The 24,864-nt window shown below is 48.0% G+C and overlaps 1 protein-coding gene across 4 annotated transcripts in view; it reads left to right on the forward strand.

Annotated features, from left to right (window-relative positions):
• LOC147421828 (putative aldo-keto reductase 1) overlaps window positions 1-24,864 on the forward strand; it is a 52,538-nt gene that overhangs the window by 22,049 nt on the left and 5,625 nt on the right. For all 4 annotated transcript variants that reach the window (XM_086502594.1, XM_086502592.1, XM_086502593.1 and 1 more), the window contains 3 exons: window positions 7,991-8,158; window positions 8,436-8,636; window positions 10,486-10,658. In XM_086502594.1, coding sequence (XP_086358720.1) covers window positions 7,991-8,158; window positions 8,436-8,636; window positions 10,486-10,658 — 542 coding nt within the window. The remainder of the gene's footprint in view (window positions 1-7,990; window positions 8,159-8,435; window positions 8,637-10,485; window positions 10,659-24,864) is intronic.

Here is a 24,864-nt window from a genome sequence, read left to right on the forward strand (position 1 = left end):
TTGATGTCTCTTTGAGTTTCAGGGATACTGTGAGTTGACAGTATTCTGTTGCATGACTTTATGAACTGGAATTCTCGATAATATGATACTGATTTGTTCTTGACTTGTTTAAGTGCAGGAATTGATAGACAAAATGACTGCAGCATTTTGGTCTGAATGATCTTGATAGACATGGTTGCAATAGGGATTAGTCAATCGGGCATCTATGAGGTCCTGAGTGGATCTAGATGCGATTGCTAATTGCGTTGCCGATAAATCTCTAATTGTGTTGCCTATAAATCATGGTCTGAGATCCGAATGAATTTGTGAATGTGATTTGTCATGTGATGTCCTGTGATGTCGTGTGATGTGACTGTCGATTGATACATGTGGTAGATGTGTTTTTCCTAGTGCGTCGGTACTAACAGTCAGTGTTTGCTAAGACAATTTATGGCCTCTGTCTATTTTGCAGGCGTAATCGAGGGCGATTACAATGCTTTCAAGAGGGGGGTGTGCCACACACCAACTGGTGACGTGGCTGCCCAGTACACACACACCCTCTCTTCGGCATGGAACAGTCTCGGAATGCTGACGTGGCATTGCCGTACTACCCCCGCATTTCACGTCGGAGATCATGGACTGCTGATGTGGCATGCCGTACAAAAGACCGCTTTTTGCGGCGTAGTTTACGGCAGCAACTGGCGTAGCTTTTGGACCTGCTTTTTCCTATGCAAATTAGCAAGGGAGAGAGAGAACTTTATTTAATTGCTTTATTTGCCAAGTAGTGGCTTGAGAGAGAAAAAAAAAAAAAGAAAGCTTTATTTATTGAATGCTTTTGGAACAGCTTTCGGGGCTTTGCTTTTGCCATCCCTTGTAACTCTTTATAAGTGTAGTTGGCCTCACTTCTCAGAGCATTTGGACGTAGCGTCACGGATTGCTGACGTGGCATGCCGTACAAAAGCCCGCTATTTGCGGTGCAGTTTACGGCAGCAACCGACGTAGCTTTTGGACTTGCTTTTTCCTACGCAAATTAGCAAGGGAGAGAGAAAACTTTATTTAATTGCTTTATTTGCCAAGCAGTGGCTTGAGAGAGAACAAAAAAAAAGAAAGCTTTATTTATCGAATGCTTTTGGGACAGCTTTCGGGGCTCTACTTTTGGCATCCCTTGTAACTCTTTATAAGTGTAGTTGGCCTCTCACTTCTCAGAGCATTTGGACGCAGAGTCTGAGAGTGAGACCCAACCACTAAGTGTACTTTGTGCAACAGACTGAAAGGGGCGCCAGTCTTTGGGGCCTATATCTCTAGGCATGGAACTCCGCTGGGCTGTGTCGAATCAACTGTGAACTGTGAACTATTTTGAAGTGAATTCCCGTCGTGTCGCGGTAGAATCTTCACTTGGAGTGTCGAAGTCTGTTACAAGCAACCACGGCATACATCAAAGAACCACAGGCTGATTCATAAGAGATGCTTTTCATAGCATGGGTAGCTGCATTATCTTTTGGGCAATCATGCTTGCTAAGCCTCAAGGCTCAGAACTTCATAGCGCCGTGTCGACTCTCCTCTCTCTCTCTCTCTCTATTTAAGTTTAGATATTTGCTGATTTTGTTTGTGTGTTGCTATTGATTTCTTGCTTGGACTGTCCAAGCCTGTAATAGTGGTATGAGAGCTCTGAATGATTCTTCTTCTACGGAGGTTCCGATCCTTTCTGAAGCTTACAACGGTTCTCGCGGAGAATCTGACATAGACGACACCCCTCCGATCTTTGGTCTACAAGGAGACGAAGAAAGGCTGAGTCCCAGTGTGGGAAACAGAGAAATCGATGGAGATTTTGGCAAATTTCCAATAGGGAATCTCGATAGAGCGGAGTACAAACGTCAATTGTAGGTTGACACTGTTGGAATTAGGGTTGCAGAGAAACGCACACAGCTTGGAGAAGACGAAGGAAGCTCAAAGCACACAATAGAGAGTGTGTTACTTAGTGTGCAATGGAAAGATAGATAGCCCTAGAGTGATGGGCGTATATACAATGCTCGGGGGAAAAAACCTCCTAAAGAGGGAAAAAATGCCCTGGCGGTCCTAGTGTGTTCATACACATCACTACCACATGTATATGGTAACAAATCCCCCCTGGAGTGATGCGGTGAACGAGAGCTGGCACATGAGTAAAGGGAACTGCCATGCCCTGAGGACATGATCAGTCCACAAAGGGGAGTAAGCCCAAAGATTTGCAGAAAGCTTCAAGCTTCTCACGAGACAATGCCTTTGTGAAAAGATCTGCAAGGTTATCCTGTGTTGGCACATAAGCCAAGCTGATCTCTCCTGCTGAGAGCCTCTCCCTGACATAATAGTAATGCACCTCAATGTGCTTTGTGCGAGCATGAAAAACTGGGTTCCTCGCAACTGCCAATGCGCTCTAAGTGTTGTCAGTGTAGATAGTGTTGGTAGTGTCCTGTCCAACACCCAAATCAGCCATAAGGCGTCTGAGCCATACACACTCAACCGTAGCTGTGAAGACTGCCTTGTACTCAGCCTCACAACTCGAAGTGGCCACAGTAGGTTGCTTCTTGCTCAACCATGATATACATGAACTGCCAAGCATGAAACAAAAACCACTTGTGGACACTCTCGTGTCAAAACAACCAGCCCAATCTGAGTCCGAAAAAGCATGTAAGTCTGGCGGCAATGATCCCCCCTTGGGATAAAACAAGCCAAGATGTAAAGTGCCACTAAGGTAGCGGAAAATCCTCTTGACAGCCTGCCAATGCTTAGACCTTGGGCTATGCATAAATCTGCTGACCTGTGAGACTGCAAACTGAATATCCGGCCTCGTGTTGCATACATAAATGAGGCAGCCAACAACAGTTTGGTAAAGAGTGACATTAGCAGGATCGCCAGCATCATGTAGACTCAACTTCAAACATGTTTCCATGGGAGTGGCAATAGGTTTGCAATCCTCAAGTCCAAACTTACATAGCAATGTCTCTATGTAACTTTTCTGACACAAGGCAATACCACCATCACACTGCTGAAACTGTATACCCAAGTAATGATGCAACAGCCCCAAATCTTTCATCTTGAAAGTAGCATTCAAATCAACCTTAAATTCAGCAATATGTCTCTCATTTGGTCCAGTGATCAGCAAATCATCAACATAAAGAACCACAATGAGAAGTACATCACCCTCACGCTTTACATACAATGTGCTTTCTGTTGGACTGTTACGAAAGCCTTGTTTGACCAAATGAGTGTCAGCTTTCTCATACCAAGCACGAGGAGATTGCTTCAACCCATACAAAGCCTTGTTACATTTGCACACTTTGTCCTCTTGTCCTTTTATGACAAAACCGCGAGGCTGCGTTACATAAACTTCCTCAAATATGTCACCATTCAAGAAAGCAGTAACAATGTCTGATTGATGTACATCCCAACCAAAATGAGCTGCCAATGCACATAGAAAACGCACAGTAGTCATACGACAAGTGGGAGCAAAAGTCTCTTCATAATCTATGCCTTTTTGCTGTGCATAACCCTTTGCAACAAGTCGAGCCTTATGGCGATCAATCTCACCATCCGGCTTGCATTTCAACTTGTAAACCCACTTCGTACCAATGGCCTTTTTGCCAGGAGGCAAATCACATAAAGTCCATGTGTCATTTTCTATAAGTGCATCATATTCTGATTGCATGGCAGCCATCCAATTTTCTAAATTCTGTGCTTCATCAAAAGACAGAGGCTCCTCAACATCATGTAAACTAAACACAGCCAAAGCATAACAATCTGATGCATAAGATGCATGGCGAGAGCCTGAACGAGTACGACTAGACAAAGGTGCATCCAATTTACTGTCACGCAAAGTGTGCACCAACCATTTTGGCATACCTCTAGCCTGCTCATTTTCAGCCCTTTCCACATCAAGTACATCATGTACATCTGCATCAGTAATAGGTTGATCTAAAACATTTTCAGAAACCCCCATAGGCTGTACATTTGCCTCATTGGAACTTACATTCGTATTTCCACCATTGAAAAGAGGCAACAAAGTGTCATAAATGTCCTGTGAGCTTAATTACTGTCTCTAGTACATGACAGCAAGGGGTGAACAGAATCTTCCACAAACACTACATCCCGTGAAACCAGAATACGTTTTGTTTGCAGATGATACAACTTGTAACCTTTGCTTTCAGCACTATAACCAACAAAAATACATTTGACAGCCTTATCATCCAATTTTCTGCGCTGCACTTGTGGCACCAAAGCATATGCCAAACATCCAAAAACACGCACGTGCTCAATAGAAGGCTTTTTATCATGCCATGCTTCATATGGAGTAATAGACTGCAAAGCTTTCGTAGGACACCTGTTAAGTACATAAGTGGCACACATGATGGCCTCAAGCCAAAAAGAATGCGGCAAAGCTTGACTTTTGACCATACATCGTGCCATTTCCGTCAATGACCTGTTTTTCCTCTCAACAACATCATTTTTCCTCTCAACAACATCATCCCACGACTAGCCAGAAATGCATTAAATTCATGAGACATATACTCCCCCCCTCGATCGGAACGGAGGGTGTCCATAGTACATTTCGAGACATTTTCAGCCATAGCCAGAAATTGTTTGAAGCACATAAAAACTTCGGACTTCACTTTAAGCGGAAATACCCATGCATGCCTGGAGTGATCATCAATGAAAGTCACGAAGTACAGGTAATTGCCCAAGGACGGAGTTTGCATGGGCCCACAAACATCACTATGCACAAGCTGTAACCTGCATGTGGTCCGAACTGAACCATCCTTTGGAAATTTAGAACGCTGCATCTTACCCAAAATACAGCCTTCACAAACATGTTTGACAGGTGCTTCAAGAGGCGGCAAAGAAGCAACCATATCAGATTTCTGCAAACGCAGCAAACTGGCAAAATTCAGATGACCAAAACGTGCATGCCAAAGTTTTGCATTTGAAATAGCCCTTGAATCTGCAACAGCATTTGCAAAATTTTGTCCACACTTGTCATACAAAGTGAGCTTATACAGCCCACGGCACAAAAGGCCAGATGTAACAATTTCATCACCAAAACTGAGATCATGAACTGTACATCTGTCATCCACAAATTTGACTACAAGTCCAAGTCTAGCAAGTGCAGATACAGATAAGAGATTCTTCTTGATCCCAGTTAAATAAAGTGCATCAACAAGTGTGAAGAAACTGCCATTAGCAGCAGTGAGCACAATCTTTCCAACTCCCTGAACTGGATAAGAGGCGTTGTTGGCACAAGTGAATTCCCATGAGGGACAGACTCGAGAGAGGTAAACAATTCACGATGTGAGGTAATGTGCTTTGTAGCACCACTGTCGAAATACCACACATGTGAATCTGCAGCAACTGACAAGCATGCATCATGGACAGCAGGATTGTAAGTGCACTCTGCGCTAAAAGCCCATTCTGCATCAACATCAGCAACACAGGATCCTTTCACAGAAGACTCAACAATGGCTGCATTTGTAGTGGAACCAGCATTTGCAGTGGAACCACCCTCTTTCTTCTTAGCCTCTTTGGCCTTCAACTTAGGACACGACTTGATCAAGTGATCATTGGCTTTACAATAATGGCAACTCATCTTCTTTTTGCCCTTATCACCAGAATTTCCAGACGAATTGTTGCCAGCAGAAGCATTAGGAACATAATTTTTGCCACTCGCAGCAGAACCACAAGAAGTGGCTGCATTGCTGTTACCACCCTTTCTTTGAGAAGCAATAAAAGCCTGTTCAACTGCACGCTGTCTAGTCCTGTTTTTTCTGGAAAGTGACTCTTGCAACAGCAATGTGCATAATGCATCAAACTTGACAACTTCTGGATTTCCTTGGGTCATAAGTCTCCAAGTACTAGCAAAAGTCTGGTAAGAATCTGGTAAGGCATCAAGAACAGTCTGCAGAAGGGAACTGTCTGAAATAACTTCACCTGCAGAAATAAGTTGCTCATTGATATCCTTGACACTGGCAAGGAAAGTGTCCATATCATCTTCCTCATGCATAATCTTCGACTCCAGCTCTTTACACAGCAAAGAAATTTTAGCTTCATTGCGGCTTGCATAAAGACCTGCTAGAATATCCCAAGCTTGTTTTGTAGATTTTGCTGAACGGATGTGAGGAACAATGGTGCGCTTCACAGACAACGCAATCAATGCATGAGCCTGCGCATCCTTAACATCCCAACGAGCTTGTTCTGCCGTAGGCAAAACAACTCTAACAGCTGCAATCCTTGCAGCAAGACCTGCAACATCCTCAACATCGCCTACATCCTCAGAACCAGGACGTACATCAATGCCCTGCACAATGTTCCAGACACCCTTTGACACAAGAACATGTTGCATCATATAAGCCCACATAGGGTAGTTGTCCCCATCCAACCTGTCCTCAGCAGCAAACATCTTGAACACATCTGTGTTGTTGTTGTCAGCCATGGTAAATGCTGCACCTAATGTGAAAACTGCCCGAAAATAGGAGAAACGGAGCGGGAACAACCTGTGCTATATAGCACAAACCGTTGAAGACTATAAGTCACCTGTTATGCAGAAAACGGCACTGACAAAAATTCTGCACAAAATGACGAAATAGCCTGTGCAGTACTGCCTGTAGTGGAAACGGAGGCCGAAATGAGCCCAAATAAAAAATCTGAGCAGACCAAGCTCTTACCCAAGTATTTGTCGACTTGCGAACGCTCGCCAAACCTCACTGAAATCAGAGAAAGTGAGTAGGCGTGTGCTGGAGCAGCTGGCGACTAAGCCCGGGAGGACATGACCTGCTCTGATACCAATTGTTGGAATTAGGGTTGCAGAGAAACGCACACAGCTTGGAGAAGACGAAGGAAGCTCAAAGCACACAATAGAGAGTGTGTTACTTAGTGTGCAATGGAAAGATAGATAGCCCTAGAGTGATGGGCGTATATACAATGCTCGGGGGAAAAACCTCCTAAAGAGGGAAAAAATGCCCCGGCGGTCCTAGTGTGTTCACACACATCACTACCACATGTATATGGTAACAGACACATGTGTGAAAAGATTGATCAAGTACTCCCAAGATCCAAAATATGTGAATCACCTGAAGGATTACCTGATTGATGAGATTCACGTGAGATGGTGAGTGGCCGTCGATTCTTCTCTCAAGACGGTAAGGAAGCAGAAAGAAAAACAAATTTCAGAAAAGCATAAATTGTACTCGGAGAAAGAGTTTGACAAAGCTCTTGAAAAGAAGAGAGAGTAGTTGATGAAAGGCTTAAAGCACTCTCGAGAGTAGAGGAAATTAGTGGATTTCCCCGGTTGTTTGGGCCGGAAGTCAACTTTCGAGGTGGTGAACAGATCCAAGAAGCATGTTTGTTTTGGGGATGACCCAAATTTTTCTTCATCTTGAGAGAGTTCCAATAGTTCGTCGTCCTCTAGTTCCAAAGAGGATGAGATAAAGCGGAAGCAGCAGAGAAATAGCTAGAAAAGCAAATTTTGGAAAAAGTCTAGAAGGCATAGGGAGCCAACTAGCAATTCAACAGAGGAGACTTCATCCTGAGTGGACAGTTTAGACAGTGGAAACCGGTTGTAGGTCCTAGGAATTGTGGCAATAAGCTATAGAAAAATTGTAGACAACCAACAGTTTATATTGTTTGATAAATTGATCTGTTATTGTTAACCAAGCAAATGGTGAAATTTATGACATGCCCTTGATACCACAAAGATATAAAACCACAATGATTTGTGTAAGTTTGTTATGGTCCTGTTGAAGAAAAAATCATTGGAGCGCCAAAGCTTGATTTTTGATGTGCATAAATTCGGACCATTCAAGGAGGGGCCCATCATATCACTGAAGCTACTTGACAATTTGTCTGTATTTGTGGTCTTTGGAGTGTACGTTTGGTGCATTGATGTTCTTATTGAATTGAGAACTGCTGTTTATTTGGATTAAAAAGTCGCATTTGCAGATAATTACATTCAGCAATCAAAAGTCAATTGAATTTTTTTTGTCAGGTCTCAGCCATGGGGCTAGGTTGCATGGGGTTATCTTCGGCATATCACCCAATTCCAACTGAAGAACAGGGGATCAATCTTATTAAGCATGCATATGAGCAGGGGGTGACCTTTTTTGACACTGCTGACATGTATGGTCCCTTTACAAATGAGGTTTTAGTTGGGAAGGTAAAAATTACTCTCTTTTTTTTGAAATTTCTTTTAGATTGAGCTGCAAGTTGATCAAATTTTTTATATGTTTTCATGACCCTTTTTTGTGATGTATAAGCTTTGCTGGACTTATGTTGACACTTTTTTTGGATGCAAGACTGTGCTCGCTTGTTTTTCCCTGGTTTGAAATGCCATGAGTTTTTGATTACTAGTATTTGGAAATGTATTTGATGCATGTTTTCTTTTCTTTGAGGTGCTGTGTTGTCTTTGAATAGTGTCTCTTGTATTCATTCAGGCTCTGAAGCAGTTACCCCGTGAGAAAATCCAGCTTGCTACAAAGTTTGGAAATGTATTTGAAAATGGGGACCTGGTGGTGAAAGGAAGCAAAGACTATGCTCGTAAAGCATGCGAAGATAGTTTGAGAAGGCTGGATGTAGAATATATTGATCTCTACTATCAACATCGCATTGATACTACAGTGCCCATCGAAGAGACGGTTAGAATTCAGCAATTCTGAAGTTTCTAATCTTATGGCTCAGGGCTGTGTTAATTATGTGGAAATCATTGTTACGCTTGTTGGGCTTTGTTTGATTCAGGGGTAAGTTCAAACAGGTATCAAATAATACAAATCTAGCTATTGAATAATGTTACTTCATCCATGCTAACAAAATTCAGCCCCAAAGTTTTTAATTACAAGCTCCTAGGTGTCATGTCAGTTTTAGCCAGTGAAGCGGGACTTGATGAGGATATTTTTGTTCTTGGCTTTCTTTAAGAAGCCTTAGAGGAGAAGAGATTTATGTGGACATTTGAAAATTTTATTATTTCACTTAGTGATTGGACCTACCCTTCCATGTGAATAGTTAAAATTTTCTTTTGTTTAGCTTGTCAATTCATGGGTCTTTTCATTTCACACCCTTAGATGACTTGATTTTACTTTCCTTTAATTCTTTTAGAATGCCAACATGAACCTTCACCTTTTTACTATGAGTATGGTGATCCTTGTCAATATTTAAATGACCATGGAGGCGGAAGCTCACTCTAAACAGTGTAAGCAAGAACAGTGTGATCAGGCGGGGTATTAGGGCTACAGTTTTTGCGTCCAGGTCAAAGATGCAAATGACCAAAGTGTCCATTTGCTGAGGCAAGATACTCTCTTTTACTTGGAAGGAGTAAAAGAGTATACGAGAGCTTAGGAAATGGTGGAGCAGCCTTGTCACATCACCTGAACAAGCTCCTCCTTAGTTGGATACTTGGTCGATGTATGACCAATCTCTAAACAAGTATAACACGTTTCTTGCTTGTAACACTCTTATCTTCTTTTCCAGTGTCATCTGAGGCTCACTAGACTGCTTCCTCTTGACAAACTTCTTTACCTTTGTCTTATCCTTCTTCGACTATTTATCCTCCTCTCTCTAGGGGTTCAGAATTTTTTCTCTAATCCTGATTCTCTTTTTAGACAGTTGTTTTTTCTCTGAAACATGTGTAGTTTCCTCTCTCTAGAAATCCTGGATTCCTGGTAGATTCTCTCTTCTCTGAAATACAACCTTTAAAAGAAAAATCACAAAACATGGAGATTGAAAACGTTGAGTTTGTGGAGGGTTGTTGCATGTTCTCTTTTTCCTCAATTTCAAGATGGACAGGCATTAGATGAGGCAGAGTCCTTGATTGATAAACTCAATGGCTTCTAGGCAAGTGTAGCCACAATACGACATCATCATTGTATTCAAATCTTTGATCTTATATGGAAGTAGGTTGTTGACGGACGCATGTCAAAATATCTTTCTGTAACTGATGACGGTTTCAAGAATTTACACAAATATTGTGTAACCAGGGGGTCCACCTGGCACCTCAAAATATGTAAGTGTAGCTTGTGAGTTCACCCGGGGGTTTTTCTATTTCAAAGAGTTATAGACGAGGGGTTAAAAAATGAAAGTTCTTAAAAAGTTACAGGTTGTTGAAACCAAAGGGGTCTTTAATTTCATGGTGAAGTGTTACAGACGAGGGATCTTTAACTCTATTTCAAAGAGTTAAAGACGAGGGGTTAAAAAATGGAAGTTCTTAAAAAGTAGGTTTATGAAACCAAAGGGGTCTTTAATTTCACGGTGAAGTGTTACAGACGAGGGGTCTTTAACTCTATTTCAAAGAGTTATAGACGAGGGGTTAAAAAATGAAAGTTCTTAAGAAGTTACAGGTTTATGAAACCAAAGGGGTCTTTAATTTCATGGTGAAGTGTGTGTGTAGAGGGGTTTTATAAATACCTCTTGAATGCATGTGCTAAAGGTATTTTTGAAATGTGGACCCCCGGGGTTGTGTTGAGGACTTATTAATTTGGATGTGAAAAACAGATGTATGAACTCAAAAAGATGGTGGAAGAAGGAAAAATAAAGTATATAGGTTTATCTGAGGCAAGCCCTGATTCCCTTCGGAGAGCTCATGCTGTTCATCCAATAAGTGCAGTACAGCTTGAGTGGTCTTTGTGGACCAGGGATGTGGAAGAAGATATTGTTCCTTTGTGTAGGTAATTTACTATATTTTTGGTTCTCCTTAATAAGCTTGTATAATTGGTGTTCTTGTTTTCCTAACTACATGGAGGGGGTTATCAGAATGTCTTAATGCTGTCATGAGTATGTGCCCCTAAATTTTAAAATTGCCATTTTAAACAGAATCTCTCTCTCTCTCTCTCTCTCTCTCTCTCTCTCTCTCTCTCTCTCTGTCTCAGTAGATGGGCAGAGAGACAGGGCATATGGGCTTTAGGACAGGCTGGCTTCAGGAAGGGACTCTCTACTCTTGATCATATACTGACGCTCAGAGCTATCATTGAGGAGGGTAGAGCGCATGGCTGGAGGATCTACTGTAGCTTTGTGGATTTCCGCAAAGCCTTTGACACGGTCCCTAGAGCCAGGTTGGTGCACAGATTACATGAGCTGGGTGTGCCCACAGAGCTGATTTGGGGGATTATGGCCCTGTACAGGACAGTCATGGGACAGGTACGCACTCCAGAGGGTATGTCTGGTCTAGTTCACTCCACCATTGGGGTGAAACAGGGATGCCCACTTTCCCCTACTCTCTTTGGGATGTACATTGATGAGGTTTCAGACTACATAGAGAGGGACGGTGGAAGCGGAGCACAGTTGGCGGGCACATGGATTTCCTTGCTGTTATATGCGGATGATATTGTCTTGATTTCTGATTCTCCAGAGGGGATGCAGCGTCATCTGGATGCTTTACATAATTTTGCTCACGATAGTGGTATGTCTGTAAACCTTAGCAAGACTAAGGTTATGGTGTTTAACACCACACCACAGTGGGTCAGACGGTCAGCTCCTGCATTTACTTATGGCCATCAGCCAGTGGAGTATACAGATGCATACACATACCTGGGGGTGGTCTTTAGCGGCCCAGGGTTTTCTTTGAGGAGAGCAGCAGAGATGAGACTGACAAGAGCACATACAGCTTTGGGGAGATTAGAGAGGATGTGTTCACAGATCCAATTTCAAGAACCTCGTACAAAGCTTTGGCTCTTCGATACCTTAGTGACCTCAGCCATACTATATGGAGTTCAGATATGGGGCCCTTCTGTGGCTCATAGCAGTCGCCCTAGTAGTACTGATGGGTGGAGATGCATGGAGAGACCTCTGGTTTCCATGATTTCGCGGATGATTAGAGCCAAAGCCTCAGTACCACATGAGATTATCCGCGCAGAGCTGGCTGCCCCCCCGCTGGTGGTAGAGGCACTAACTAGATCAGTCTCCTTTTTACATAGCATCTGGGAGCTCCCCAGAGACAGGTATGCACGTTTAGCACTGGAGTCTTCTTGGCAGCTGGCTTCACAGGGAGATACAGCATGTTGGTATGCACAGATGACCTCTTGGTTCCAGATTCATGGTTTTAGCATAGACAGGCTACCACCCTTCCAGTATTCGTTGGATGCACCCTCCTTGTCCCTTACTCGGACAGAGGTTAGCAGACTCATCAGACAGGATGTGACTCAGCTGGATACCAGGAGGACTTGGATAGAGCCGACCCATGAGCTTGGCACGAAGATGTCTTTCTACAGGGAGCATCTTCTCCAGCTCACAGAGGACGGTTTTGTGACTAGACCTAGCTACATGGACACACACTTGTCATATGGCTTACGATGTGTCATTGGTCAGATATGCACATCTTCTCATCAGCTGGAGATTGAGGTGGGTAGATTTAGCAGAGTACCAACAGAGGCCAGGATATGTCAGTTATGCCACTTGGAGCCAGAGACAGAGCTGCACTATATATGCCATTGCCCAGTTTACTATGAGATACGAGGCCGTTTTCATTGCCTCTTTAGGGATGGTTTTGGGCCACTATCTCGAGTTTTTTTTTTTTTTTGAGAAAAAGATCCTTCTATTAGTTAATGAAAACTGCCCATAGGGCTACATCCACCTCTGCAAGAGAGGGCTACAACAAGCATGGTGGGGAGACTCTCCCAATGAAAAAACAGCATATGTACAATGGGGCTGAATCAAGAGATGGGAGGAGGGAAAAGCCACACAGGTGGACAGTAGTGCCATCTGAGCACCCCCTGGACCATGGGGTAGAACGGCCCAGGGCGCCAGAGTTGAAGGAAAGCCTCGCGGCGCTCCCGCATGCGGTCGGAGCTGCCCTGTAGTCCCTCAAGCTGTCCTCTGAGAGTATGGATCAGCTCTAGCCAAAAGTCACGAACAGTCTCTGCTGGTGGTACAAGGCGAGCCTCAAAGATGCGGAAACAACGGGCCCGCCAGATGAACCAGAGAGCTAGGCCGCTGATGAGCTCCCAACACTCCGCTCTCTCACTGCTCCACTCCTGTGGAGTAAGGTCTGTAGCAGCCTGGAGTGTAGGTCGACCCCCCTGTATCACTATCATCCTGCTGGTGGAAGATAGCTCAAACTGAAGTGCCGGGCCCGTGAGGGTGGACCAAGCCGCTGCCCCCCAAGTGTACTGTCGAGCCGTGGAGAGGGCAGGCATCAGCCGAAGAACTCGTAGCCACACCTGCTGGGCCGAGGGACAGTCCCAAAGACAGTGACGCTGACTCTCCACCAACTGGTCACAGGCTGTACATGCGGCCGAGAGACCACTATGTACAAGCCAGCTCCCTACTGCTGTGGCTCTGTGTGCAACCAACCACTGGAACAAGGTGACGCGCCTCGGCTGTCTGGAGTCCCACAGCCTCTGCCAAAAAGCTGCCAAGAACTCAACTGTGAGACCCTCCTCCTGCCAATGACGTGCTGCAGCGGGGCGGGCCTCACTCTGTGCTGCAAGTATATGACGTCCAAGCCGAACAGTGTACTGAAAGAAAGGGACTCCTGGGCGGTCTGCAGAAGAGAATGGGTCCCTCCATAGCCACTCAACAGGATCCCACTGTACTCGTGCCAGTGGACAACACTCCCAAGCCCATAGCCTCCAGTGTCCTGTCTCAAGAGCTGCTGGGTCAGGGTCTATGACGCAAGTCCTCCCACAGATGCCCACAACTCGGATCCTCTGGAAACAACACTCTGCTACCTGCGGGGCCTCTACTGCAACTCTCTGTAGTCGTCCCCCACCCTGAAGCTCGAAGAACAGGGCTGGGACAGTCTCTGAGCAAGCCCTGATTGAAATGAGAACCTCCAGTTGTGTGAAGGCTCCCATCCACCGGGGTGCTACTGGCTCGAGAGGCGTGAGCCAGTCAGCTGGAACTGACTCTGAGATGTCCTGACACATGCTCTGAACCCCTCTCATGCCCTGTAGCTGGACAACCTGCACCTCCTCTGACAAACCTGTGAACTCTAGCCAGTCACCTAGAGAGCGCGCTGGAACTGCTGCCATGGGACCCCAAGAAACATGAGGCCTACTCCCAACCAAGTGGCCTTGTTGAGTGCTAACCATGGGGTTCCAGACGAGGGGCTGCCGTAGGCGCTCCTCCGTGCACGTCGGCTGTCTCTGCTCTAGGCCACGCCGTAATAGCTCCCAAGAACGAAGCAGACTCACAGCGAATCGGTCCTCCAGTCTCGTGCTCAAACCAACTCGACGCAACTCTGTAAAGATCCATCTGGTCGAAGGTTGCCAAGGGCCTCCTGACTGAGGCACCCTGGCACGAAGCCTCTGCAACAAGAACTCCTTCCAGGGCTCCTCGCCTGGAAGAAGTCCTCTAACGACGAACTTCCCAAGAAGGGCTCTGCTCTGTTGTGCTGGATCAATGATCCCAAGCCCTCCCTGAGAACAAGGAAGTGTGATGACCGACCAAGCCACCTTGGCTCGGGCAATCTGAGTGTGGCGACCTGACCAAAGGAAGTTCTTGATCAGCCTCTGTACCTGGCTGATGCAAGAACTCGAGAAGATCCAGCAAGAAGTGATGTACCACATAGTCGCCAACAACACCTGATTGGCAACTACTACTCTACCAGCCAGCGAAAGTCGGGCTGAGCTCCAATGTAACAGCTTTCTCCTGATGGACAGGAGAAGAGGAGCAATTTGCTGCTCGGGGGACAAATCCAAACCAACCTGACAACCCAAGTACCGAATTGCAGTCCCTGGAGGAATCCACCTGAAACCCTCTCCTGGCATCCAATCTGGCACAGGAGCACTACCAACCGAGAAAGCCACTGTCTTTCTCCAGTTGATCAGTGCGCCCGATGCACAGCAGAAGGTCTCCAAAGCCTGCCCACATCTGTGTAAATTGGCCTCCTGGCCCTCTAAGTACAAGGCTGAGTCGTCGGCAAACTCAGCGTCCAGAAGCTCATCTCCCCGTAGAGGGAGTGCTAAGCCCCTCAAACCAACCTGCTGTGACACCAAAAATCTGCTCATCGCCTCCGCATAGAACAGAAAGAGAAAGGGGGCAAGAGGACAACCCTGTCTGACCGATCGTGTGAGCATGAAGCGCTCACCTCTACCTCCTGCCAAAAGCACCTGACTGTGAGCCTGTCTGTACAAAGCTGACACCCTCTGATCCAAGCCTCTGAGAAGCCCATCCTGCGTAGCGTGCCCTCTAGAAAGTCCCAGTCGACTCTGTCGTATGCCTTCTCAAAATCGAGAAGAAGAATCACAAGGTCCTCCCCACGGAGCCGTGCAAGGGCAGAAGCCTCCCAAAAAGTGAAGATGTTGTCAAGGATACTGCGTTCCTTGACAAAACCTGTCTGAGTCCCATGTATAAGGCTCTCCAAAAGTGGCTGAATCCTCAAACTCAGAGCCTTGGCAAGAATTTTGTAGGCTGAGTTGAGAATGGTGATGGGGCGCCACTGTCGAATCTCATCCAAGGAGCCACCCTCCTTTGGAATGAGGTAAATCAGGCCCTCACTCATACTATCCGGCATCACTCCTGTGTGTAGAATGTACTGAAAGGCACTACAAAGATCTGGGCCAAGCAGGTCCCAGTACTCCAAGAAGAAGCTGGGAGTCAGCCCATCCTCACCTGGACAGCTACCACGAGGGAGGGCCCTAAGAGCCGTGTGCAGCTCCTCAAGCTGAAGAGGTAACTCAAGCCTCTGCCGCATCTCCTTAGTCACAAGACAGGGCATCTGTGCCCAAACCTGCTCCCTGCATGCATCCTGTCTCTCTGACTTGGGCTCAGCCGACAGTAGCTCACGGTAAAAGTCAGTAGCGACTGCACGCATATCCTCAGGCTCACAAACAACTGACCCATCGGGTCTCCTCAACTGATTGACCTTGGCATGCGAGTGCCGAGGTCCCATTGTCTCAAAAAAACCACCTGTCACCCTGTCACCCACCTGAGTCCACTGAGATGCCTGTCGATGAAAGGCAAACTCATGGCGCCTCTCCTCTGTGCAAGCAAGCTCCTGTCGAGCCTGCTGTAACTGCTCCTCCAACCATGGACTGTCTGGATGCTGCTCCTGCATCCTCTGTAGTGAAGCAATGCCTCGTCTGAGACGCTGCTGCTCCTCTCTCGCTGCAGCCCGTCGAGCTTGAGACTCCTGGAGAAAGAAGTGGCTAAGCTGAGCTAGGCCTGAGGCCACTCTGTCTGCAGGTGGAGCCTGGCTGTCCATGCCCTCTGTCCATAGAGCCTCGACCCTCTCTCTGAGTGCTGAGTCCAACAAGACCCGCTCTGGGATGCGAAGCATCGTGCTCCCACTCCTCTGCCTATCTGCCACTGTGAGAATCACTGGTGCATGGTCCGAGAAGGATGTCCCTGCCAGGATGCCCACTGATCCCCCCAAGTCACTGAAGTGGTCACTAGTGTAGAAGCGATCTATGCGCGATAGATTCACTCCTCCCACTCTGCGGTCCAATCTAGAGAAGGCAAGACTCTGTGGAGGCCTCACAAAGCCAGAATGCTGCCATGTATCCGAGACCCTCAGCGTCATACAAAACCTCTCCCAAGCTGCTAACTCGACTCCATGCACAGTAGCATGGCTGCCTCCGATCCTGTCAGAAGGGTCCTCCAACATGTTGAAGTCCCCTCCTACACACCACTGGTCAACCTGTGGCAAAGACTCAACAATCTGTGACCAAAACTCTGCACGAGCACTCGCCACATTGGGCGCATAGATGTTCAGGAAACCCACAAGGCTACCCTGAACCTGCATAGTAATCCACTGAGCCCTGCCTGGTACAATAATCCCTCTGCCCACAATGGCCTGCTGTAGTGAGTCCGCAATAGTCATACATACCCCACCCTGGATGCCTCCAGGTCCAAAAGCAGCTGACCAAAAGGTATCATAGCGTCCACGCAAAATCTGACCACATCGCCGAATGCGGCTCTCAGACAAATGGTGCTCCTGAAGCATAAGGAGATCAATCTCTCCTCCCACAAGGCAACGCTGAAGCTCCTGACGCAATCGGCCCCGCTGTCGCTGAAACTGGGGCCCACCTAGTCCCTGCACGTTCCACGAGACGATCCTCATGGGGAGCGAGAGAGAACAGATGCTGCCGCAGCAGCAAGACGAGCTATCTTCGAAGCAGGCTTGGATGGGGAGTAATCCGCATCCGAGCGTCCTCTAGATAGGCGAGACTGCAGTGAGTGCCTGGTCCAAGCCCAAGCAGAGCGAGCCGTGCGTAAAGCAACCTCCTCTGTCCAGGAGTCCTCATGAATGAATACATAGCAAGGCAAACACTGCGTATCAGCAAAAAAGTACACCACAATGTGTCTACATCCTGTTGAGTCTGGGGTGTCACCGCAAACTTGGCCAGTGGCCACAACGTCTGCAGCAAATCTGTAACGCCAAGTTCTCCCATGTGGTGAGAGAACTCGAGAACCTGTGTATGCAACCATCCCACCACTGAGTCGAGGGACCACTCTGTCTCAGTCCTGCCACAGAGGGGGAAGGAGAAACCAACTGCTGAGTCCAAGGCCTCTGTCCCCCTAGCGGCGAGGAACAAAGCGTGGACTCTGAAGCAGGCTGCCTCGTGGTCTGCTGCGGAGTCGCCAAGAAAACGAGTAAACCCGTAATCGAAGAAATCCCAGCGGCGTCGGAGGTCAATGCTCGTCAAACCACGCGGGATAGCTGCAAGAGAAGATGTCTGAATCTGCAGAGGGGGCCGCATGAAGGGCTGACCCTCTCTCGCTAGGCGACTCGTGGCAAAGGCGCTGCCAAGAGATCTCCTAGCCGCCGGCGAGGGTCCAATCTCATGAGCCGACTGAGGTACTGAAGCAGGAGGAGGGGGAGAAGGGGCTGGGGGGGGCGGGGGAGAGGAGAAGCGGGGTGGGGCGGCAGAGACATGGGGGGGGCGAGGTGGGGGGTGAGCGGTAGCAGAGGGCGGGGGAGGGCATGAGGAGGAGGAGGGGAGATCGGAAGGCGGAGCGGCTGGCGAGGGTGAAGCGGAGGTGGAGGCTGGCGAAGGAGGCTCCTCCTGCTCAAGAGGCCCAAAGCGGTTCCCCGTGGGAACCCACTGCTGCTGAGTAGGCACCTGGGGGCCACTCTGAGTGCCAGGCTGTCGCTGTGGCCCTTGGCGTCGACGGCCACGGGCCTGCTGCCACCCCTTCTCCGCTGGAGCCCCAGGCTCGGATGGTGGCGCTGAATCTGTGCTCTGTGTCGCTGGCTGTGGCTGCGGCCCAGCCTTGGCAGGTTGGGGCTGAGGCTGGGGTGCGGGTCGTGGTCTCCTCCGTGGACAGGCCTTCGCTAGGTGGCCCATCTGTCTGCAAATGAAGCACTGGTTCGGGAGACCCGAGTACTCCACACTCTGTCGAAACCAACCCCCACTCACCCGAGGCAGAAGGATGACCTTCGGGAGCGTGTGGGTATCTCTGACCAAAACTCGAACTGAAGGGATGCCAGCCGCCTTGGCAGCTACTGATGCTGCTGTACGAGGTGTCTCCAGGACTGTCCCGATGGCGGAGCCAATCCTGGAGAGAAGTGGAAGGTACTCCCTCCGTAAACCCGGAAAGCAGATTGAGATGGGGATGTCTGCCTCCTCTACTAGCACATCCGAAGTCGGGTCAAAACCATGTCGCCACTGTCGAAAGTGGGCGCGTGATGCTCAGATGGCCAGTGAACTCATAGCAATGACCTTGGAGGCCATCTCGGAAGTCTCGAACTCAATCTGGTAGTACCCCCGTCCGAGAATCTGGACATCCAAGATCTTGCCCACCTCTGCGAGAAGGCGGGCCTGGAGAAGGTCTTGCAGCTCTCCTCTGCTAGGTCGAGTGCCGAGAACCTTGCAGATGACCGAAGTCGCCTGCAAGCGCTCTACCTCTGCGGCAAGGCTAGCTTGCTCTGTCGGCGAAAGAGCAAGTCGAATGGTGGGCTCAGTGGGGTCGGGCGAGGGGGCTTCAGGCGAGTCCCTCTGTGGCGAAGCTGGAGCCTCCATCTGTGTCTACTGCTGTGGCGTAAGAAGAGGACGACGGGAGGATGCTGCAGAAGGGCGCGCAAACACTGCTCCAAGGAGTTGGAACAGATGCCGAGAGTGCCGAAACTGCAGGGAGCAACCGAGGCGGGGGGCCCAAATTGATGGGTGAACGGGCCGAGACGGGGGGGGGGGGGGGGGGGGGGGGGGGGGATAAAGCGGGTTTGGGCTAAGGGATGAGGGCGTGAGGCGGTAGCATGGGATGAGGCTGAGGGCGGGTGGCGGCAGCAGGGGGCTGAGGGCGGGCAGAAAGGCTGGAACAGGGCAGCGCGAGGGGGGGGGCAGCGGGGGCAGAGGGCAGGCGGGAGGGACAGCAGGCGGGGGGCAGCGGGGGCTGAGGGCAGCACGAGGAGGACAGCGGGCAGCACGTGAGGGAGGGAGGGAGTGGAGGGGGGGGGGGGGGGGGGGGGGGGAGGATGGCGATGGCGATGGCGCAGGGGAGAGTACAGCAGCAGCGAGCTCACTATCTCGAGTTATGAGGTACCAGGATCAGAGATGCCTTGGGCTATTCTTGCTAGAGCTGCGCAGACACAGAGAGAGTCTCTTGAGGAGATCAGATAGGGGGAGACAGTCCCAGAGGGAGATCACTGATTTCTTTCGTGTGGAGACGCGCCAGTCAGAGGAGCAGGATCCAGAGCAGCCTCCAAGTCCAGGACCTACCTGCACTAGAGGTATACTGATTGACAGGGCCATGGAGCTTGGGAGATCTAGACGCCCGCGATTGCGAGGATCATCACTGCATCGACGGAGGATTCATCAGAGGATCAGGATCATTCTAGCACGATATGGGAGACGCCCAGCTAGAGTGCTTACTATGGAGGACATTGATGAGATTCGCCAGCGGCCGATGCTGGACATCTTGGGACCCTGATGTGCAGATGCTCCCTCACCCTCAGTTTCTTTATGTGCATGAGTTTGTATCATGGATTATTGTACTGGCTAGAGAGTCTCTAGTCAATGCCCCCCCCCCCCTCCCCAGCTTGTCACTACAGCTTTCAGTCTAGTTTTTCTTTCATAGTTTTTTCATCTTTTCAGTTCTACAGACAGTGTATCAGATACACCATTTTGTAACCGTGATGGTCTCATAGGTCATTTTGGTCTTTTGTAGACGTAAATATATCATTTCATTTCATTTCATTTTCTCTCTCTCTCTCTCTCTCTCTCTCTCTCTCTCTCTCTCTCTCTCTCTCATGCAGAACTGGTAGAGCTGAGAGCTCTTTCTCTATCTGAAAACAGTAGTGGGGGCCAAACCAGCAGTGACGAGGTCCTTGCTCCAGTGACAAGGTCCTTGACGACCGTGTTTCCCTGCCGGGTGCTGGAGATGCCATTAGTGTTGGGCATATAACAGCGGTGAACAAGATGGGTGCAACAAGGCGTGCATGCGACATGTCAGGAGCGTGGCTAGGCTTCTGGATGAGAATTCCAAGGGCTCTCTCTCTCTCTCTCTCTCTCTCTCTCTCTCTCTCTCTCTCTCTCTCTCTCATGGATTTAGTATGGACAGACTACCCCCTTTCCAGTACTTGCTGGATGCACCCTTCTTGTCCCTCACATGGACCGAGATTACCCGCCTTTTAAGAGAGAATTTGATTCAGCTAGACACCAAGAGGACATGGACAGAGCCAACACGAGAGCTTGGCATGAAGATGGCTTTCTACAGAGAGCGTCTTTTGCTCACATAGGATGGGTATGTGATTAGACCTGCCTATATGGACACTCATTTATCCCATGGGATACAATGTGCTATTGGTGAGATGCGCACATCATCGCATCAGCTAGAGATTGAGACTGGCAGATTTAGGAGAGTACCAACAAAGGCCAGGATTTGCCAGTTGTGTCATATAGAGCCAGAGATAGAGTTACATCACATATGTCATTTTCCGGTATACTATGAGATACGAGGCTGCTTTCATTGTCTATTCAGAGAGGGCTTTGAACCAGTGGCTAGATTCATGAGATATCAGGATCAGAGATGCCTCGGGTGGCTTTTGCTAGAGCTGCGTAGACACAGGGAGAGTATCTTGAGGAGATTAGACAGTGGGAGCCATTCAAAGAGGGAGATCACAGACTTCTTTCAACAAAGACTCGATGAGCTAGCTTTACACAAACCTGAGAGTCCACCTATATTAGAGGTATATTGCATGACAGAGCCATTGAGCTTGGGAGAGCTCGACGCCCACATCTACAATGGCCACCACGACGTCGGCAAAGGCTCCATCAGAGGATCAGGACTATTCTAGCACGGCATGGGAGACGTCCAATATGACTATTTACAGAGGCGGATATTGATTCTGCGACCAATGCAGTACATCCTTGGACAACGCCCGATACCGGGCATCCTCGGACATTGATGTTCATTTAGCTTTTATTTTACTTCATTTTATTTTGTACCCAGACATTGTATTAGATCCACCAAGATTGTATCAGATTGGTCTCATAGGTCATTTTGGCCTTTTGAAGACGTTTAATATAACATTTCATTTCTCCATACATTCAGGTAGATCAGGAGCAGAGCATGTTTTACACTAGTAGGCGAGTGAGTCGAGGTCATTGACTCATATGTATACTTGGGATCACTTTTACAGCTACTACAGGATGATTCTCTATGGCTACTGCAGCTAGAGATAGGATTACACGAGGATATGCGGCACTCACGATGCTAGAGCACCGATGCCACCAGACATATTCTCAAGAGAGCACCAAGGGGTAGCTATTCGACACACTAGTAACCCCTCTCTCATGTATGCAACACCAATTTGGGCACCGGGCCTTACAGGTTCCTAGTGGACACGGGTTGAGAGACCAGAGATCATTATGCTATTTGGCTTGATATGCGAGAAACCCTCCATAGCACATGACATCATTACAGCAGAGCTAGCTGTACCACCCATGCTAGTGGAGGCTCTTTTTCTGATAGTATGTTTTATTCAGAGAGTACGACAGCTCCCCTCGACAGATTATCATACCGAGCACTTTGAGGCATCCCGATAGCTGGGGGAGACTAGAGAGAATAGATCATGGTATGCTGAAATGACACAATTGTAGCACACACGACTTGGATATAGAGGAGCTACCATCCTATGACCCAGACTGACCATTCATCCACCTCTCCCATGAGGAGAGGAATCGAGTCCTCAGACAAGATCTTTGGTAGTTATATATCAGGAAGACATGGATCACATCGAGACAGCCTCTTCCATCAAAGATGTTGTACTACAGGGATCATTTCATGACCATCTTGGAGGACGACTTCATTCTGAAGCCTAGATACATGGATTTCTACATGTCCCACAATGCTAGAGTAGCCATTGGGTAGCTCATAATTTCAAGATTTTAGATTGAGATAGGGAGAGCATCTCACACTCCCAAAGAGCAACGGATTTGTGGAGTTTGCACTATGTTTGCAGCTGTTGAGCTTACCATGACATACGGAGTCGCTACACTGCCTTATTTACAGGAAAGCCCACACTCAGAGACCTATGGACTCTAGAGATCAGAGATAGTTGGGGCGCTTCCTCTTTCAGAGAGACAGAGATTTTTTATTGTAGTCACTTGGTGAAGGTAGACAGTCTCAACTTACAGACTTTTTCCATCGAGCAACTCCAGTACCACCTGTCATTACCGCACCGAGGGGAGTCACTCTACAATAAGCAAATGGGGTTTGATCTAGGAGATAGCCTAGAGTGGTGGGATATCGTGCTCGATGAGCACACCAGAGAGAGATTCACGAGATTCGGACACAGCATGAGCAGGCCAGATAGAGAGATATACAACGAGCATTCTCTGGGCTTTTCTTGCCTTATCCACTTATGCATTATATCCTACAACCCTTGTTTGGTAGCAGATGGAGCTCGTTTTGCATGTCATGGTTGTACTCCCTTAGCATATAGTTTCACATTTACTAGAGATAGAGCTTCATCCCCTCATACTTGCACATATACTCACCCCACCTCTAAAGAGATTATCGTGGCAACCTCTAGCAGTTTGTATCATTTTTTATTTTTAGCACTGAAATCCTTTTTGGACTATCCAAAGGATACACACATGTATATGGTTTTGTCAAGTCGGCCTCTAGAAGACGTTAATAAAGCTCCCGGTTTGTGTGTGTGTGTGTGTGTGGCATGGATACTCCAAGCGAGAAATCAATAGCAATACACACACAAAAACTGCTAAATCATTGAACTTAACGAGAGAGATAGATTTAATTATCGTCCACGGAGGTCAGATATGACCTATGTGACCAAAACAAAACATTACATCCGTTCTTGAGGGGTGGAGGCGTTAGATACATATCAGTTAGGGACTGAGGGTCCATTAAAGAGGAAGGAAAAAGGGTAGGAACAAGATCAAAATCAAAACCTAAGCGGTGTCAGGTGGAGGGGGAGCTGGCTTGGAAGTTCAAAACTCCTGAATGATGGCTTCACCACCAGGGTAGACTGCCCATTTACCTCGTTTATGAGCTTCATGCATCTTCTTGAGCTCGCTTGCTTTATGCTTGAGTTGGTTTGTAGTCAATTCCTCGGCAATCCAAAGCTTTGTTCCCTTGAGGTGGTAGGATTGGCGTAGGAGCCTTGTTGTTCTTCTTTGTTTTTGAAAGTGAGGATGCATTGGCTAGATGGTACATGCCTATGCGTGTCGTCGATCCAAGAGACAATGTCGGGCTCGATGATTATTGGTTGAAGAGTGTCATTGAGCTTGGTGATGGCTTCTTCAAGGGTGTCCTCCTTGGTGCACCATGGTGAGGAGAGTCCTCCAATTCTAATCTTGAGGGCAAGGGATTCTTGTAGGCAGCATTCTTGTAAGGCTGCTTGGATTTCACTGTCGATCTTCTTATGCGCTTCTGCATTGGCTTCTTGCTGAGCCGCCTTGACAGTCTCATTGAGAGAAGCTTCAACTTCGTGTTTTTTTGCGAGTAGAGTTTCATTCTCCTTTGCCTCATCCTCGAGCTTACCCAAACGTTCTTTAATTGTAACATTCTTCAAAACAAGTGCTTGGATCTGAGCCTCTAGGGCCGTGATCCTCGCGTCCTGGCGAGCGGCGGGATCCTTCCTGGGTGCAGCACCCACAGCAAGAAAACTCTTGCGCATGATGGGGGTCGGCGTGTTGAAGGAAGACATGACTCGAGTGGACCTTGACTGTAAAAACCCTTGAAGCTTGGCTGTGTGCAAACCTGTGGGACACCGTTCTTGCGGCTTTTCAAATCGACGAAGCTCTCTGTGCAAAGCTGTGGGACACCGTCACAATGACTTTCAACTTGAAATTAAATCAGGCAGTGCATCATGGCAGAAGAAACACAACAATTGTAGTTCGCGAAGTGTGCAAACCCAATCCACAGCTCGCTCGGCTTATCGTGAGTAATGGTGCAGTTGCAGCCCTTTTGGAAAATGTGAAAAACTTATGGATGTGAACGTCTACCTGGTATTCTGGCTGAGGGCATATTGAAATTTGTGGTGGCGCAACTAGCAAAGGTGCTGTCGAACGACGCAGATGCGCGGACAAGGTTTGTGGCATTCGGAGAGTTTGAGAGCTCCAAAAGCTGGAGCGTGGCAGGGAGCTGTAACTTGTACAGATGCACATTTGGGCACAAGTAATCAATGATACGACACCATCTCTGCGCGCTCGGTGCCTGTCCGCTTCTCCCTCCCTATCTTGTCTGCTGTGTTTGTAATTCTACATTTCGCATGATTGAGAGAGAGAGAGAGAGAGAGAGAGAGAGAGAGAGAGAGAGAGAGAGAGAGAGAGAGAGAGAGAGAGAGAGAGAGAGTGCGAGTCAGGCGGAGTGTGTAGAGGTTATAGTTGGGGAATGTCGGCAGTTCTTGATTCGGCAAAGTAGAAACGCGGTAAAGTGTGCTGGTTAAGGGGCAGGGCAGTGGCTTAACGCCTCCCCAAGGGCAGCCCCCGCCCAGGGGAAGGCTCAGAGGGCTGGAGAGGAAGGTGG

This window comes from Adiantum capillus-veneris, chromosome 27, assembly GCF_014529385.1.
Source record: "Adiantum capillus-veneris isolate H3 chromosome 27, ASM1452938v2, whole genome shotgun sequence".
Lineage (NCBI taxonomy): Eukaryota > Viridiplantae > Streptophyta > Polypodiopsida > Polypodiales > Pteridaceae > Adiantum > Adiantum capillus-veneris.